The 15,926-nt window shown below is 38.3% G+C and overlaps 1 protein-coding gene across 5 annotated transcripts in view; it reads left to right on the top strand.

Moving 5' to 3' along the window:
- Positions 1-15,926, top strand: part of AUTS2 (activator of transcription and developmental regulator AUTS2) — a 1,206,381-nt gene that overhangs the window by 525,885 nt on the left and 664,570 nt on the right. For all 5 annotated transcript variants that reach the window (XM_073012671.1, XM_073012673.1, XM_073012672.1 and 2 more), the window contains one exon: positions 8,448-8,549. In XM_073012671.1, the coding sequence (XP_072868772.1) occupies positions 8,448-8,549 (102 nt within the window). The remainder of the gene's footprint in view (positions 1-8,447; positions 8,550-15,926) is intronic.

Here is a 15,926-nt window from a genome sequence, read left to right as displayed (position 1 = left end):
TGTTTCTCATCAGACTTAGAGAGTCTGTTCTGTTCGTAATTCTGAAAGGGAGGAAGGTATTATGAGGCATGTCCAGCCCTTGTCTCCCGTCATGGCTTGAAACCATCCCTCAGGTTAGCCTTAGAATGCCCTTGCCAAGAGGAAGAGTCCATTCAGATGGTGAGGGGGCCTTAGAATTTCATTTTACAGCATAATTAAACCTAGGAATAGTATCCAAGTTATAGATAGATATGTGAGTTATATATCAAACACTGCCTTTTACACTTCCATTTTCTTGCCTTCACATTATTAGGTTATGAAGAAATAGTATCACAATATCCTTTTGGCCTAATAATAGAGAGTAGAGTTACAATTCTCTTGATAAGCAGTAGAACATTATTAAGTTCTGCTGTCTGGATTGAGTGTGTCTATAGTAATGATATCAAAGTCGGTCAGATCTCTCTCGATTTTCTTAACTGCTTCTTATTTATGTTTGAGGCTATATAGTTAGATTGATCTTGGCTTATTTTCCTCTTTAAATTTTATTAGGGCTGGGCACAGTGGCTCATGCCTGTAATCCCAGCACTTTGGGAAGCCGACATGGGTGGATCACCTGAGGTCAAGAGTTCAAGACCAACCTGGCCAACATGGTGAAACCCTGTCTCTACTAAAAATACAAAAATTAGCCAGGCATGGTGGTGGGCGCAGCTACTCGGGAGGCTAAGGCAGGAGAATCGCTTGAACCCAGGAGGTGGAGGTTGCAGTGAGCTGAGATTGCGCCATTGGACTCCAGCTTGGACAACAAGAGCGAAACTCCATCTCAAAATAAATAAATAAATAAATACATAAATAAAATAAATTATTAACTTACAGTTTTTCTACTGCTATGAAGTCCACTGAACCCCTTTAAGTAATGTGTGTGTTTGGCAGCTGGAAGCACTTCAGCAGTTTTTATTTTCTAAGCTAATAGCACAATTTTAAGTCATTTCCTGTATAATAATACCTTAAGTGTTTATTGGGAATATCATTAACACAGATAAATAACTTTTCAAAGTCCAAACATATCCAGAAATCCTGTTTCTTACTTTGCATTAATGAAACTGTTCTAATTGCATTAGAGTGACTTTATGATACATGAATTTTGAGGGAATACCAAACTTTCTTATTTAAAATCCACCATGGTAGGCAGAGTTCCAAGATGACCCTAGAAATACTTGCCCCTTATTTACTCCCATGTTTTCTTAGGTAGCACTGTTGACTTTATGAAAGGAAGTTCTTCTGTAAGCCTGACCTAATCAACTGAACTATTAACAGGATCCTGACTTTCTGGAGTAAGAGATTAAACTGATGGGATCTTTCCTTTCTAAGATAAACTGCTTTATTAGAATATAAGTTAGATATCATAAAATTCACTCATTATAACGGTACAAGCTGATTAATTTTAGTGAACTTAAAGAGTTATGCAGTCATCACCATAAAACATTGCCACCACCTCAAAAATTTCCCTTGTGACCATTTGCGAATTGGTAATATCTTAAATTCTTGTGAAAAATCCTGTTAGAACTTGGTGGGCTATACTTTAATATGTTATTAAATTTAATTTGCTGCATTTCTTCAGATTTTTGCAGCTTTTTAAATTAGGAAGATCATCCCGTAGTTTCATTTTTTGTTTTGTCACCAGATTTTGGCACAAATTAACTTTCCATATTTTTTCATGTTCTGGAACAAATGTTGTTAAATCTTCTTAAAAACTTTAGACCGTTTATTTATGGTTTTGAAAGTATCACTGTAGAATGTTTACTTTTGTATTTAGAAATTTATCTTTTTTTTTTTGTTTTGCTTGCCATCTCTTTTATACTTAGATGTGTTAGAGGTGTATCTTATATCTTTATGGGTTACTCCCAGATTATACTATAGTTTATTAACTGTACAATATTTTAATTTATTATTGAGGTGATATGGATATTCAGCATAAAATGCTGTTATTACTTTTTATCATAGAGAAGTCTGTTCATATAATTTTTACATTTTGAGATTTATTCTTATATTCTTTGTTACCTAGTACATTATCAGTTGGTGGTAATGTCCCATAGATCCTCTAGGTGTGTCTCTTTAAGTTACCCAATTTACTGTAGGTTGACTAAGTCAAACTTCATTTTGTAACCTCTGCATCCTTTTTCATTGTTTTGTTTTCTTGTTCCTTGATTAGTAGGATGCTAAAGGCTCCCACCTTCTTTTGCTTTCTTTTATTATTTAGAATTTTTTTTACTTTATATAATTTTATATAATGTCTTATAACTTAAGACTTCAGAGGTATAAAAGGTAAAGATTGTACCCTTTCATCACTGTAAAATGACTTTGACAGGTAATTTTTACCTACTAATTTCTAATCGTGTGTCTTTTTCTCTCTCTCTTTTTTTAAATTTAGGAGTTCTTTGTAACTAATAAATAATAGGATCTCAATGTGTTGATTGATCTATCTATCCATCTATCTGTCTTACCCAACACAAACCAGATTTTTAAAAATTTTTAAATGTGAGCTTAATGTATTTATATTATTATCAGACCACTTTATTTTATGCTTTGCTTTCTTGCCACTTTTCTTATTTTCTTTCCCTTTCTCTATTATGATTTGAATTATTTTATATTTTATAATGATTTCGAAGGCAAATATTTTTAACATGTAAATTTTACTAATGGTTAGCTTCAAGACTATCAAATTGTTACTTAAAACACTTTCTCTAACTATTGTAGATAACAAAAGAACCTTTGATTCTGTGATCCCAGAAAAATTCCTTGCCCTGCCCTTGTGTCCAAAATTTGTTAAATTTTGGCTTTTATGCACAACTTGGCACTGTACATTTAAAAGTACAACAAGTTTTCTTTTTTTAAAATAGTTTTTCTATCCAACTTTATAATTTTACTTGTAGTTATTTTGTGTTTGCTTATTTTGATTCATCAGCATTTTTCATTAAGTTTTTTAGTTTGGTTTATGTGCCTCTCATCTGAAATACCCTTTAAAACTTAAGGAATAAAATAGTACAAATTCAATCCATGATACTTTCCCAATTTGGGGACAGTTTTATCTTGAAAAAGAAAAACAGTATTTTTCAAGATTAAATACTTGACTGCTTTGATGGTAGTGAAGTCTATGGGTATATTAAAATTTTCTTGAAAAAGGAGAATCTTTTGAGCTTACTGAAACATTCCCCAGATTTTGTATAGAGTTCATTTACATTCCTACAGGAAAACCCATCTGTCTGAAAAAGTATATGTGCTGCTTTGAGGAACCAAATTTGTGGAAGGAGATTCCATTTGGACACTCTTCTACATTGCCTGCATAATTCGCATCATTCCTCTCAAATTACAGGCACAGATATATTCTCCACATAATTTATCCTTCTGTAAATTTTGTTTGATGGATTAATGACACCTACTGGGCATGTAGCATCTTTTTGAAACTCTCCATATCCAAGCTGAAAAGAATGGGAAAGCCCAACTCCCAAACGCTGAGCAGGTGTGCACAGAATTGCGCTACCTTCATGCAGTCTAGGGCGATGAGACTTCGTTACATGTTCAGTAGCAGTGATATAACCATGGATCGTTATTTTCCTAATTAGCCATTAATAACAGTTAACACTATAATGGGATCACAATTTCAGAATTTGGAGCATATATTGTTGACAATGAAATCTAATGAAAAACAAACTAGCTTCTTACATTTTATAAAAGATGTTAATCTCATTGATAGAATTACTGCCACTCATGGCAGATACCAGCTTTCTTTCATTTTACCTATTTATTTCTCATCGTGGTGCCTGAACTATTTAATATGTAATACTCTAATGGGAAGAAGCTTCTCACATTAGAGAGTAGGTTATAGTAATTTTTAAATAAACAAGGTCCTGAAGTATGTAAAAGCTGATGGTAAGAAATCTTACTGAAAGCTTACTGTATCAGTTAGAAGAAAAGCTTTCTTGTAATAGCTGTCATGGATGCTCATACAAATCAATGCAAGCAGATCAATTTTTCTTAGCTCTTTAAATGTTTAAGTCAGCACCTGGCCTTTGTGATGTCTCTTGGTTGTAGGTGATAGCTGGGAATTTCAGATGAAGGATTACAACTTCTGAGTTAGTTATGCTACCCCAAATGGTCCATTGGATGTGGCTAAAATGCTAGTTTGAAAATATATTCAGCTGGGCGTGGTGGCTCACACCTGTAATCCCAGCACTTTGGGAGGCTGAAGTGGGCAGATCACCTGAGGTTGGGAGTTCGAGACCAACCTGACCAACATGGAGAAACCCCATCTCTACTAAAAATACAAAATTAGCTGGGTGTGGTGGCACATGCCTGTCATCCCAGCTACTTGGGAGGCTGAGGCAGGAGAACCGCCTGAACCCAGGAGGTGGAGGTTGTGGTGAGCCGAGATTGCACCATTGCACTCCAGCCTGGGCAACAAGAGTGAAACTCTGTCTCAGGAAAAAAAAAAAAAAAAGAAAGAAAATATATTCATGGGATTAGGAATGAATACTTCTTTGCCTGAAATCTTGTGGTTTAGCTTTAGTACTTACTGTAGTCAATTCATTTCTTTGAAATATTGAGCTGTCTGACAGCTTAAAATCCTAAGTTTCCTTTAAACTTGAGCCTGGCTTTGGAGGAGAAAGGAGTGGATTTTATGTAAGGCTCTCTGAAGAGAATTCACTGAAGTGCTTTTTGCTGGCAGGGCACTGGGAAGGCTAGCAGGCTGCTTCCTCTCAGTCCTTCTTGGGTTTTGCCCTTAGCCTAGATCAACAGTTAGTCAGATAATTTATGTCAGGGCCACTGAAGTGTGTTTTTATGCCTTGGTATAGTCATCATTTTCCTTTCATGAAGAAGCATGGAAAAGGCCCAGGTGCAATGCCCAGGTTTTGTTAAGCCAGTTGGATATTAGTAACAGCCTTGACGCTCTTTATATTCTTAGTTCGTAGCTGGATATGTAGCTCTCATCTAAGTTGGGAACTGAGTTTTTATTATTAGTTTTTTAAATAGAGACGGGGTCTTGCTATGTTTTCTGGGCTGGTCTCGAACTCCTGGGCTCAAGGGATCCCCCTGCTTCGGCCTCCCAAAGTGCTGGGATTATAGACATGAGCCACCATGCTCAGCCATAAAGGTGTTGATCAAATATCACCTAACAAGATTCTTTTCTTTGTGACTGTACTATAGTCAAGTACCACAAAGAAATTGAAAACATGTTGTGTGGAGAATACTAATATGCTACAGAATCATTACTTCCATGTCAAATGTCAAACATCTAACTGTGCACTGAGAATTACTTTTTTCATCCATACCTTGGGGATAGTTCTACCTGCCCTTACTTAACTCAGAATCAGTGGGGTAAGAGTTTGATACTGCTTATGAATTGGAGGGCCCATGCCACATGCAGACTTTATTATCGGTATAACTGTGTTATAACAATAGGCTTTTTGAGCTTGAAAAATGTATCATAATTATCAAAGGCATTTAATGAAGAATGACGTGCTAGCTAAATTTTGAAGGCATATTAAAAATACAAATAATAGAAAGAAAGAGCTCTTCAAAGACCATAGCAGAGGAGGTAAGAGCTGAGCCTTAATAAACATCTTGAAGCGCCGGGCGCGGTGGCTCAAGCCTGTAATCCCAGCACTTTGGGAGGCCGAGACGGGCGGATCACGAGGTCAGGAGATCGAGACCATCCTGGCTAACACGGTGAAACCCCGTCTCTACTAAAAAAATAAAAAATAAAAAACTAGCCGGGCGTGGTGGCGGGCACCTGTAGTCCCAGCTAGTCGGGAGGCTGAGGCAGGAGAATGGCGTAAACCCGGGAGGCAGAGCTTGCAGTGAGCTGAGATCCGGCCACTGCACTCCAGCCTGGGTGACAGAGCGAGACTCCGTCTCAAAAAAACAAAAAACAAAAAACAAAAAAAAATCTTGAAGCACAGAGAAGGTAAGGGTGAGCATTCCAGACAGAGGGAATCTGGTGTGAAAAAAATTACAGAGCAGGAATGGACAAGAAAAGTTCAGGAAATGGAGACAAGGTGATGTTCATTTTAGATTAAATCTCTCCTTTATTATCAGTATAAAATTGAAAAATTGGAGAGAATGACAATATTCTGAACTTTTATTCCATAGTAATAGCAAAAGCGTCATACAACTTGCATCTGAATTAACTTAGAATGAGGAGGTTTAGCATTAACTGAGGAGAAAACTAAGTACTTAAGAGCTCAGGAGGATACAAAGTAAAATTAGCATCAATTATCTGGGCTCCTTTACAGAAGACTTCCCGGAGAAAGGGATTTTAGAAGAATGTGATAAAAGTGAATTTCTGTTAAGGTTGATAGCAAAAAAGAATGCCTTGTTTTGAAGACATGGGGGAAGCTGACTCTGTGAATGGTATGACCAGAAGTGAGGTCTGAACTGTAGTCTTTAAATACTACAAGGAATGTTGATTCAGCCTCACTCTGTATTCATCTTGGTTTCATCTTCCCCTTGGCACCATAGCCACTTGAAATCCCTGCAGGCAAAAGTTTACTACTTATTGCCTGTTCTATTCTTTGAAATTCCCTCCTGTCTAGAAAAATGGAGCTTATGTTTAGTTTGAGATTTTCCATGTTTTCATTCATGCACCCATCTCTAACGTTTCTTGTTATTGTCTCCCCAAAGGAACTCTGTTTCAAATGAGACTGCTGATCATTTCCCAGTATGTTGCTTTTTCTGTCTTTGCTTTCTGCCTTTCTCTTCACTGGAGTGTCTTTCACTGTCCTCTGAGCCATGAGTTTAATCTACTTTCAAAATCCAAGGCTTCAGAAATCACTTCTCTGAACCTCCCTGGCTACTTTTTGGTTTCATTGAACATGTATCTCCTTGTGGTGTTGTATTTGCTTGTCTTGTGCTGCCTTTGTCTTGTTATATTGAAAACATTGTCAAGGGGCTGTGACTTGTAACCTATATACTACATTGCTTGGTGTTTCTGAAAATGTGATTGGTGATGATATTGTAGACCAATGCTCCATATATTTATGACTTACAGTCTCATATAGACTGATGGTTTTCAATTTTACGTCTTTATTCATTTTTAATGGAAAACTGGAGCTTGTTAAATGTGTAGAAACCCCTAGAATATAAACTTCATGAGAGGACTTTTGTTTTGTTTTTTTGGTGTAGTAGCATATCTTCAGCACTTAGTTCTAGCCCAGATGTGGCACTTAATACATTATTTGTTGAATAAGTGCTGATTTAATTTACTGAATCTGTAGGTCTTCATTGCTTCTTTTAAATATCCACTAAGAAGCCTCCAGGATGTTATCTCAATAAACAAGATCATTAGGTGTCATCCCACTGTTTGAAGGATAACATCGCAGCATCTCATCATGTTTTTCCTAGGAGAAGAAAACTTTGTTTTATTTTGCTCTGATTTGTTTCTTTTTTTGCGACAAGACAGAAGAAAAAAGGTAAGAAATCATAGTTGGTGTAATCTCACTTCAGCTTATTCAATGTTTTTGGTCTTTTCATTACTGAAAAAAAATTGCAGTGGAACAGAAGAAAAAATTTGATGGAAAGACTACTTTCTAATTTATGGACCTTGGTTTGGCTTTTTGATGTTTATTTAAGGCTTGCCCACTCTTTTCTCTACATTGACATTTCATGGTGAATATTTTGCTTATTCTACCCTCTGTGTTTTTTCTATGGCAGCTTGCCTGGCAGTATTCAGAAACAGAAGAATATTAAAGATCAGAACCTTAAATTGTTCACTTTTTTTTTTTTTTTGGATGAAGTCTCACTCTGTCGCCCAGGCTGGAGTACACTGATGCAGTCCCAGCTCACTGCAACCTCTGCCTCCTGAGTTCAAGTGATTCTCCTGCCTCAGACTCCTGAGTAGTTGGGACTATAGGCATGTGCCACCATGCCCAGCTAAATTTTGCATTTTTAATACCCGAGACGGGGTTTCACCATGTTGGTCAGGCTAGTCTCAAACTCCCTCGTGATCCTCCTACCTCAGCCTCCCAAAGTGCTGCGATTACAGGTGTGAGCCACTGTGCCTGGCTCTTCACTGTTGACAAGAATCAAAAACTGGACCTAAGAAGGAGACCACTGCCGGGTGCGGTGGCTCAAGCCTGTAATCCCAGCACTTTGGGAGGCCGAGACGGGCGGATCACGAGGTCAGGAGATCGAGACCATCCTGGCTAACACGGTGAAACCCCGTCTCTGCTAAAAAAAATACGAAAAAACTAGCCGGGCGTGGTGGCGGGTGCCTGTAGTCCGAGCTACTCGGGAGGCTGAGGCAGGAGAATGGCGTGAACCCGGGGGAGGGGGAGCTTGCAGTGAGCTGAGATCCGGCCACTGCACTCCAGCCTGGGCGACAGAGTGAGACTCCGTCTCCAAAAAAAAAAAAAAAAAAAAAAAAGAAGGAGACCATTAACTTTTTCCTTTTTCCTCTTTTCTTTTGCCTTTAGCTCAAGCCAGGACAGAACAGCTGCAGGGACAGTGACAGTGAAAGTGCCAGTGGAGAATCGAAGGGCTTCCACCGGAGCAGCTCTCGGGAAAGGCTCAGCGATGTAAGTTTAATTAAAAATAAATAAATAAATAAATAAATAAACCAAAACCACTAGGCCACACACACACCATTGGTTCAAGTCTGAATTACGTAACTTTCCCTCATCTTTACAATTTTTTTGTCTACCCAAGCATTGCGGTTCACATTATCTTTGTATACCTATGTGAGCATTGTAGTTTTGGTGTCATTCTAAAATGTCGTTTGAGCAAAAATGTATTTTGACGAATCATGAGGTAGGAGGAACTATTTGTTACCTTAGAAACAGCAAGGCCGGGCATGGTGGCTCATGCCTGTAATACCAGCGCTTTGGGAGGCTAAGGCAGGTGGATCACCTGAGGTCGGAAGTTCGAGACCAGCCTGACCAACATGGAGAAACCCTGTCTCTACTAAAATTACAAAATTAGCCGGGCATGGTGGTGCATGCCTGTAATCCCAGCTACTCAGGGGTCTGAGGCAGGAGAATCACTTGAACCCAGGAGGTGGAGGTTGCGGTGAGCTGAGATCCAGCCATTGCACTCCAGCCTGGGCAACATGAGCGAAACTACGTCTCAAAAACAACAACAACAACAGACGACAAAGAGGAATGATGATACTTTTATTATCTGTTGCAACTGAAAGAAGTAGTCAAGTAGTGCTGAGACTGAGAAATGACATCATTTAGCTATGGGCTTTTTGTAATTTCTTCACTTAAGAAATTGTTAACAATCCCTGTCATTTTTATTCCTGCTGCAAGTGATGACTAACCAGCCACTTACTTGGCAAGATGAGGAATTAAATTTCCTGATGGGGCTGGGCACAGTGGCTCACACCTGTAATCCCAGCATTTTGGGAGGCTCAGGCAGGTGGATCGTGAGGTCAGGAGTTCGAAACCAGCCTGGCCAATATGGTGAAACCCCGTCTTTACTAAAAATACAAAAATTAGCTGGTCATGGTGGCACATGCCTGTAATCCCAGCTACTCGGGAGGCTGAGGCAGGAAAATCTCTAAACCCGGGAGGCAGAGGTTGCAGTGAGCCGAGATCACACCACTGTACCCAGCCTGGGCAACAGAGCAAGAGCCCATCTCAAAAAAAAAAAAGAAAAAAGAAAAAAAGAAAAGAAAATTCCTGTTGGACTTCTGGAAGGAAAACCTTATGAGAATGCGTCATACCTCTTTAGATGTCTATTTGCCCTTTAGATGTGATTTTAATTGTTCTCTAGTCTCCTACCCACCAACAGGGCAGGTTCCCCCTCTGTTGCTTCTGAGAACCACCTACGCCTCTTTGGACTCTCTTGCCTTCTTTACTCATGTGTCATATATCAGCATTCTTTTTTTTTTTTTTTTTTTTTTGACAGAGTCTCACTCTGTCGCCAGGTTGGAGTGCAATGGTGCGATCTCGGCTCACTGCAACCTCTGCCTCCCAGGTTCAAGTGATTCTCCTGCCTTATCCCCCCAAGTAGCTGGGACTACAGGCATGCACCACCACGCCCAACTAATTTTTGTATTTTTAGTGACAGGGTTTCACCATGTTGGCCAGGATGGTCTCGATCTCTTGACCTCGTGATCTGCACACCTCGGCCTTCCAAAGTACTGGGATTATAGGCGTGAGCCACCACATGCCCAGGCTTGTATCAGCATTCTTAACTCATCTGTGCCTCAAGAGCAACACTTGGAAATTCTTTTGTGAAGTGGATCAAGTAAAGAGAATTTTTTTTTTTTTTTTTTTTTTGAGATGGAGTCTCGCTCTGTCACCAGACTGGAGTGCAGTGGCCTGATCTCAGCTCACTGCAACCTCTGCCTCCCAAGTTCAAGCGATTCTCCTGCCTCTGCCTCCTGAGTAGCCTGGATTACAGGCATATGCCACCCCACCCAGCTAATTTTTGTATTTTTAATAGAGACAGGGTTTCACCGTATTGGCCAGGCTGGTTTTGAACTCCTGACTTCATGATCTGCCACCCCGGCCTCCCAAAGTGCTGGAATTAGAGCTGTGCGCCACCACGCCTGGCTTAATTTTTGTATTTTTAGTAGAGACAGGGTTGCTCCATGTTGGCCAGGATGATCTAGCATTAACAGAGTAAGTGAGAGAGTAGTATCATGAAAAAAAGAGAGAATACTTCAGAGTGTCTGAGTATTAAGCATAAATAAAGGATATGTAATGAGGAGCAAAATCCTTCATTTTCTCCTTTTTTTTAAAAAAAAAACACCATACTCTAAAGCAGTGTGCTGTTCATTATAAAGTGCAAGATGATTCATTGAGTTCCGGAGAGAAAATATTAGTACATTTTTTTTTCTTAGAAAAAGAAATTAAACTTTACTAGTATTCAATTTAACGAGTGGGGAATAGTTGTTGTCTATAATTTTTAAATACATGGATCTAAGGAGTGTATATTCAAAACTTTTTTTACTGAGAGATGTCTACTAACATAAATGGTTGGAGACTACTGTAGCACACTGAGCAGTTCTCTATGATAATACCACATCCATCTCTCCATCAGCCAAGATATACAACTCCGAGATACAACTGCCTTCCTGCACCTCTCATGAAAGTTTGTGAGGTTTATGATGAGATGTTGTATGAGATTCTGAATTCTTATAGGAATTAAATGGAATAAAGTATAATTATTTTTATGTTATTTTAATATATTAGTTATAGATAATTACCTCCCCTTCTTCTGTGGTATAATATCAAATTATATAAATAAAGAGTACTAACAGTCTTTTATTGTGTGTGTGTTTCTGTGTGTAAGAATATGTTTTATTGTGTGTCTATGTGTTTGGTTAATTTTGTGATAGAGCTATACAATCATAAAACCATGACAACTTTTCTTATCTAAGTCGTTAATGTTTAAATAGCTGCTTTTGTGAGATTTTTGTTACACTTTTAATGTAAGATCTCATTGACCCTGGAAATTATTCCAGGGTTAGTCAGTCATATTTTCTTCATAGTGTAGAGAAATGAAAGCCATGTTAGTTTAGGGGACTAGAGCTGCCATTGGGTCTTTTGGCTTGTTTCCTGTAACTCACTTTCTGTTAGATAAAAATGAATTGACAAAAGACATTCCATATTCATGAATAGAAAGACTAAATATTATTAAGATGTCAGTACTACCCTAAGCTATATATAGATTCAGTGCAATGTCTATCATAATTCCAACAACCTTTTTTGCAAAAATGGAAAAGCAGATTCTCAAATACATATGAAATGGCTTGAGGCCTTAATAACGAACACAGTCTGGAAAAAGAACAAAGTTAGAGGACTTACACTTACCAACCTCAAAACTCACTGCAAAACTACAGTTAATCAAAACAGTTTGGTACTGGCCTAATATTAGACATACAGACCAATGAAGTAGAATGGAGAGCCCAGAAGGAAGCCCATACTTATATGCCCAACTGATTTTTAACAAGAGTGCCAAGACACTTCAATGGGGAAAGAATTTTCTCTTCAACAGATGGTATTGAGACAACTGGATTTCTATGTACAAAAGAATGAAGTTTGACCCCTACATCGCACTATGTACAAAAATAAACTCAAAATGAATCAATGACAAAAATTTAAATGTGAACACCATAAAACTCTTAGAAGAAAATATACGGGTAAATCTTCATGACCTTCAATTTGGCAGTGGCTTATTAGATATGACACCAAAAGCATGTACAATGAAAGAGAAAATAAATTGGACTTCATCAAAATTAAAAACTTCTGCACACCAAAGAACATTGTCAAGAAAGTAAAAAGACAGCCTACAAAATGGGGAAAAGATTTGCAAATCATATAACTGGTATTTGTTATACAGAATGTATAAAGAACTCCTATAACTCAGTAATAGTCAACCTAATGCAAAAATGTGCAAAGAATTTGAGAAATGTTTCTACAAAGAAGTACAACGAAGAGGTACTTGAAAAATGCTGAAAATCATTAGTTATTAGAGAAATGCAAATTAAAACTGTAACGAGATTATCATTTTATACCTAGTAGGATGGTTACGCTTTTTAAAAGAGAATGAAAAATAAGTGTTGGCAAGGATGTGGAGAGGTTGGAACACTCATACATTACTGGTGGGAATGTAAAATGATGCAGCCACTGTAGAAAACAACTTGGCAGTTCCTCAAAAAGGTGAAACATATAATTACCATATGACCCAGCAATTTCACTTTTAGGTATATACCCCAAAGAATGGAAAACATGAACTTAAACAGAGACTTGTAAGCCAGTGTTCACTGCAGCATTATTTATGGTAGCCAAAAGGTAGAAACAAACCATGTGTTTCTCAACAAATGAATTGATAAACGAAACGTGACAGCTTGGCTGATATGCACACAATGGAATATACTCAGCCATAAAAAGGATTGGCATTGTAATATATACTACAGTATGGATGAACTTTAAAAATATCGTGCTAAAGAAAAGCAAGACAAAGAAGGACAAATATTGTGTGATTCCACATACATGAGGTATCTAGAATACACAAATTCATAGAGACGTAAAGTAGAATAGAACTTACCAGGAATTTGGGGGATGGAGAGTGGGAGGGAGAAAAGCTATTGCTTGACAGAGTTTCTTTTTGGGGATGATGATAATGTTTTGGAAATAGATAGTCATGACAGTTGTTCAATGTTTTGAATGTAATTAATGCCACTGAATTACACAATTAAAAAATGGTGATCTGTTAAAAAATGTAAAAATATTAGGGCTGTAATAATGCTTATTGTGCTTTCACTCTGTTGAAAATATGGAAAATAGTTACAACTTTTACCATCCTTGTCTACTAATTGTGTCACCTGTGTCATTTCTGGTCCTGTTTCTATTGGTTGTTTTTTCTCTTCATTATGGATCATATTTTCCTGCTTCTTTGTATGCCTGGCAGTTTTTCACTGGATGCCAGACATTATAAAATCCTGTCAGTCTTAAGTCAGTCAATGAGACACTTTCAATTCATATTGTTTATTATATTTAAAAATTATGAAAAAAATTTGTGGACCTATAGTAGGCATATCATTCATTAATTGTTAACATTCATACTTTTTGCAACATTACTAAAAAGGAAAGAAAGAAAATTGATCCAAAAAGTGGACATTTAGTGAAATGTTTTGAGATCCCTAGTCACATTTCCCTCACACATGTGCAGGTCTGAGGTTGCGGAGTCCTGTGTCAAACACTTCTTCTTTTTTTTTTTTTTGACACGCAGTTTCGCTCTTGTTGCTCAGGCTGGAGTGCAGCAGCATGATGTTGGCTCACTGCAACCTCCACCTCCTGGGTTCAAGCAATTCTCCTGCCTCAACCTCCTGAGTAGCTGGGATTACAGGCCCTTGCCACCACACCCAGCTAATTTTTTGTATTTTTAGTAGAGATGGGGTTTCACCATGTTAGCCAGGCTGGTCTCAAACTCCTGACCTCAGGTGATCCACCTGCCTTGGCCTTCCAAAGTGCTGGGATTACAGGCATGAGCCATCATGTTCGGCCGAGATGAAAGCTTTTAACAAGTCAGCCCACAGAATGATTCTTTTGGATACCAAAGCAACACCTACCTGTGCAATATTTTAGAGAATAAAGATGCCCCATTTTTGCTTGAAAGAGAATTAACAATTAATTTATTTTTTACTTTTATTTTAGTTTCCTGGGTATATGTGAAGGTTTGTTACATAGGTAAACTCATGTCACAGGGGTTTGTTTACAAATTATTTCATCACCCCGTACCCAATAGTTACCTTTTCTACTCCTCTCCCTCTTACCACCCTTCACCCTCAAGCAGACCCTAGTGTCTGTTGTTTCCCTCTCTGTGTTCATAAGTTCTTACTATTTAGGTCCCACTTGTAAGTGAGAACATGCGGTATTTGGTTTTCTGTTCCTACGTTACTTTGCTGAGGATAGTAGCCTCTGGCACTATCCATGTTCCTGCAAAAGACATGATCTCGTTCTTTTTTATGGCAGTGTAGTATTTTGTGGTTTATATATACCAAATTTTCTTTATCCAGTTTGTCATTGATGGGCATTTAGGTTGATTCCATGTCTTTGCTATTGTGAATAGTGCTTCAGTCAACATTTGCATGCATGTGTCATTATGGTAGAATGATTTATATTCCTCTGGGTTTATATCCAGTAATGGGATTGCTGGGTCAAATGATAGTTCTGCTTTTGGCTTTTTGAGGAATCATCATACTGCTTTCCACAATAGTTGAACTAATTTACACTCCCACCGATAGTTTATAAGTGTTCCCTTTTCTCCACAACCTTGCCAGCATCTGTTGTTTTTTGACGTTTTAATATTAATAATAACCATTTCGACTGGTGAGATGATATCTCATTGTGGTTTTGATTTGCCTTTCTCTGATCATCAGTGATATTGAGCTTTTTTTGTATAGGCTTGTTGGCTGCATATATGTCTTCTTTTGAAAAGTATCTCTTCATGTTCTTTGCCCACTTTTAAATGGAGTTGTTTGGTTTTATCTTGTAAATTTGTTTAGCTCCTTTTAGATGCTGGATATTAGACCTTTGTCAGATGCATAGTTTGCAAACATTTTCTCCCATTCTGTAGGTTGTCTGTTTACTCTGTTGATAGTTTCTTTTGCTGTGCAGAAGCTCTTAAGTTTAATTAGATCCCAGTTGTCCATTTTTGCCTTTGTTTGATTGCTTTTGATGACTTTGTCATGAAATCTTTGCCCTTTCCTATCTGCAGCATAGTATTGCCTAGGTTGTCTTCCAGGATTTTTATAGTTTTGGGTTTTACACTTGTCTTTGATCCGTCTTGAGTTGGTTTTTGTATATGGTGTAAGAAAGGGGTCCAGCTTCACTCTTTTTTTTTTTTTTTTTTTTTTCTTTTTTGAGATGGTGTGTCGCTGTGTTGCAAGGCTGGAGTACAGTGGCACGATCTTGGCTCACTGCAACCTCTGACTCCCTGGTTCAAATGATTCTTTTGCCTCAGTCCCCCGAGTGGCTGGGATTACAGGCATGTGCCACCACGCCCAGCTAATTTTTGTATTTTTTGTAGACAGGGTGTTTCACCGCATTGGCCAGGATGGTCTCAAACTCCTGACCTCGTGATCTGCCCACCTTGGCCTCCCAAAGTGCTGGGATTGCAGACGTGAGCCACTGCTCTTGGCCCATCTTCAGTCTTCTTTAATGCCTATCAGAGAGTGAGAAGGTGGAGTCAAAGACTACTACTGGTTTCTGTTTTGTTTTCACTTTTTTTTTTTTTTCTTTGAGACGGAGTCTCACTCTGTCGCCCAGGCTGGAATGCAGGGGTGTGATCTCTGCTCACTGCAAACTCTGCCTCCCGAGTTCACGCCATTCTCCCGCCTCAGCCTCCCAACTAGCTGGGACTACAGGTGCCCGTCACCATGCCCGGCTAAGTTTTTGTATTTTTAGTAGAAACGGGGTTTCATCGTATTAGCCAGGATG

This window comes from Chlorocebus sabaeus, chromosome 28 (assembly GCF_047675955.1).
Source record: "Chlorocebus sabaeus isolate Y175 chromosome 28, mChlSab1.0.hap1, whole genome shotgun sequence".
In the NCBI taxonomy this organism is placed as follows: domain Eukaryota; kingdom Metazoa; phylum Chordata; class Mammalia; order Primates; family Cercopithecidae; genus Chlorocebus; species Chlorocebus sabaeus.
The sequence above is the reverse complement of the archived record's forward strand: the minus strand, read 5'-3'. Positions and strand labels throughout refer to the sequence as shown.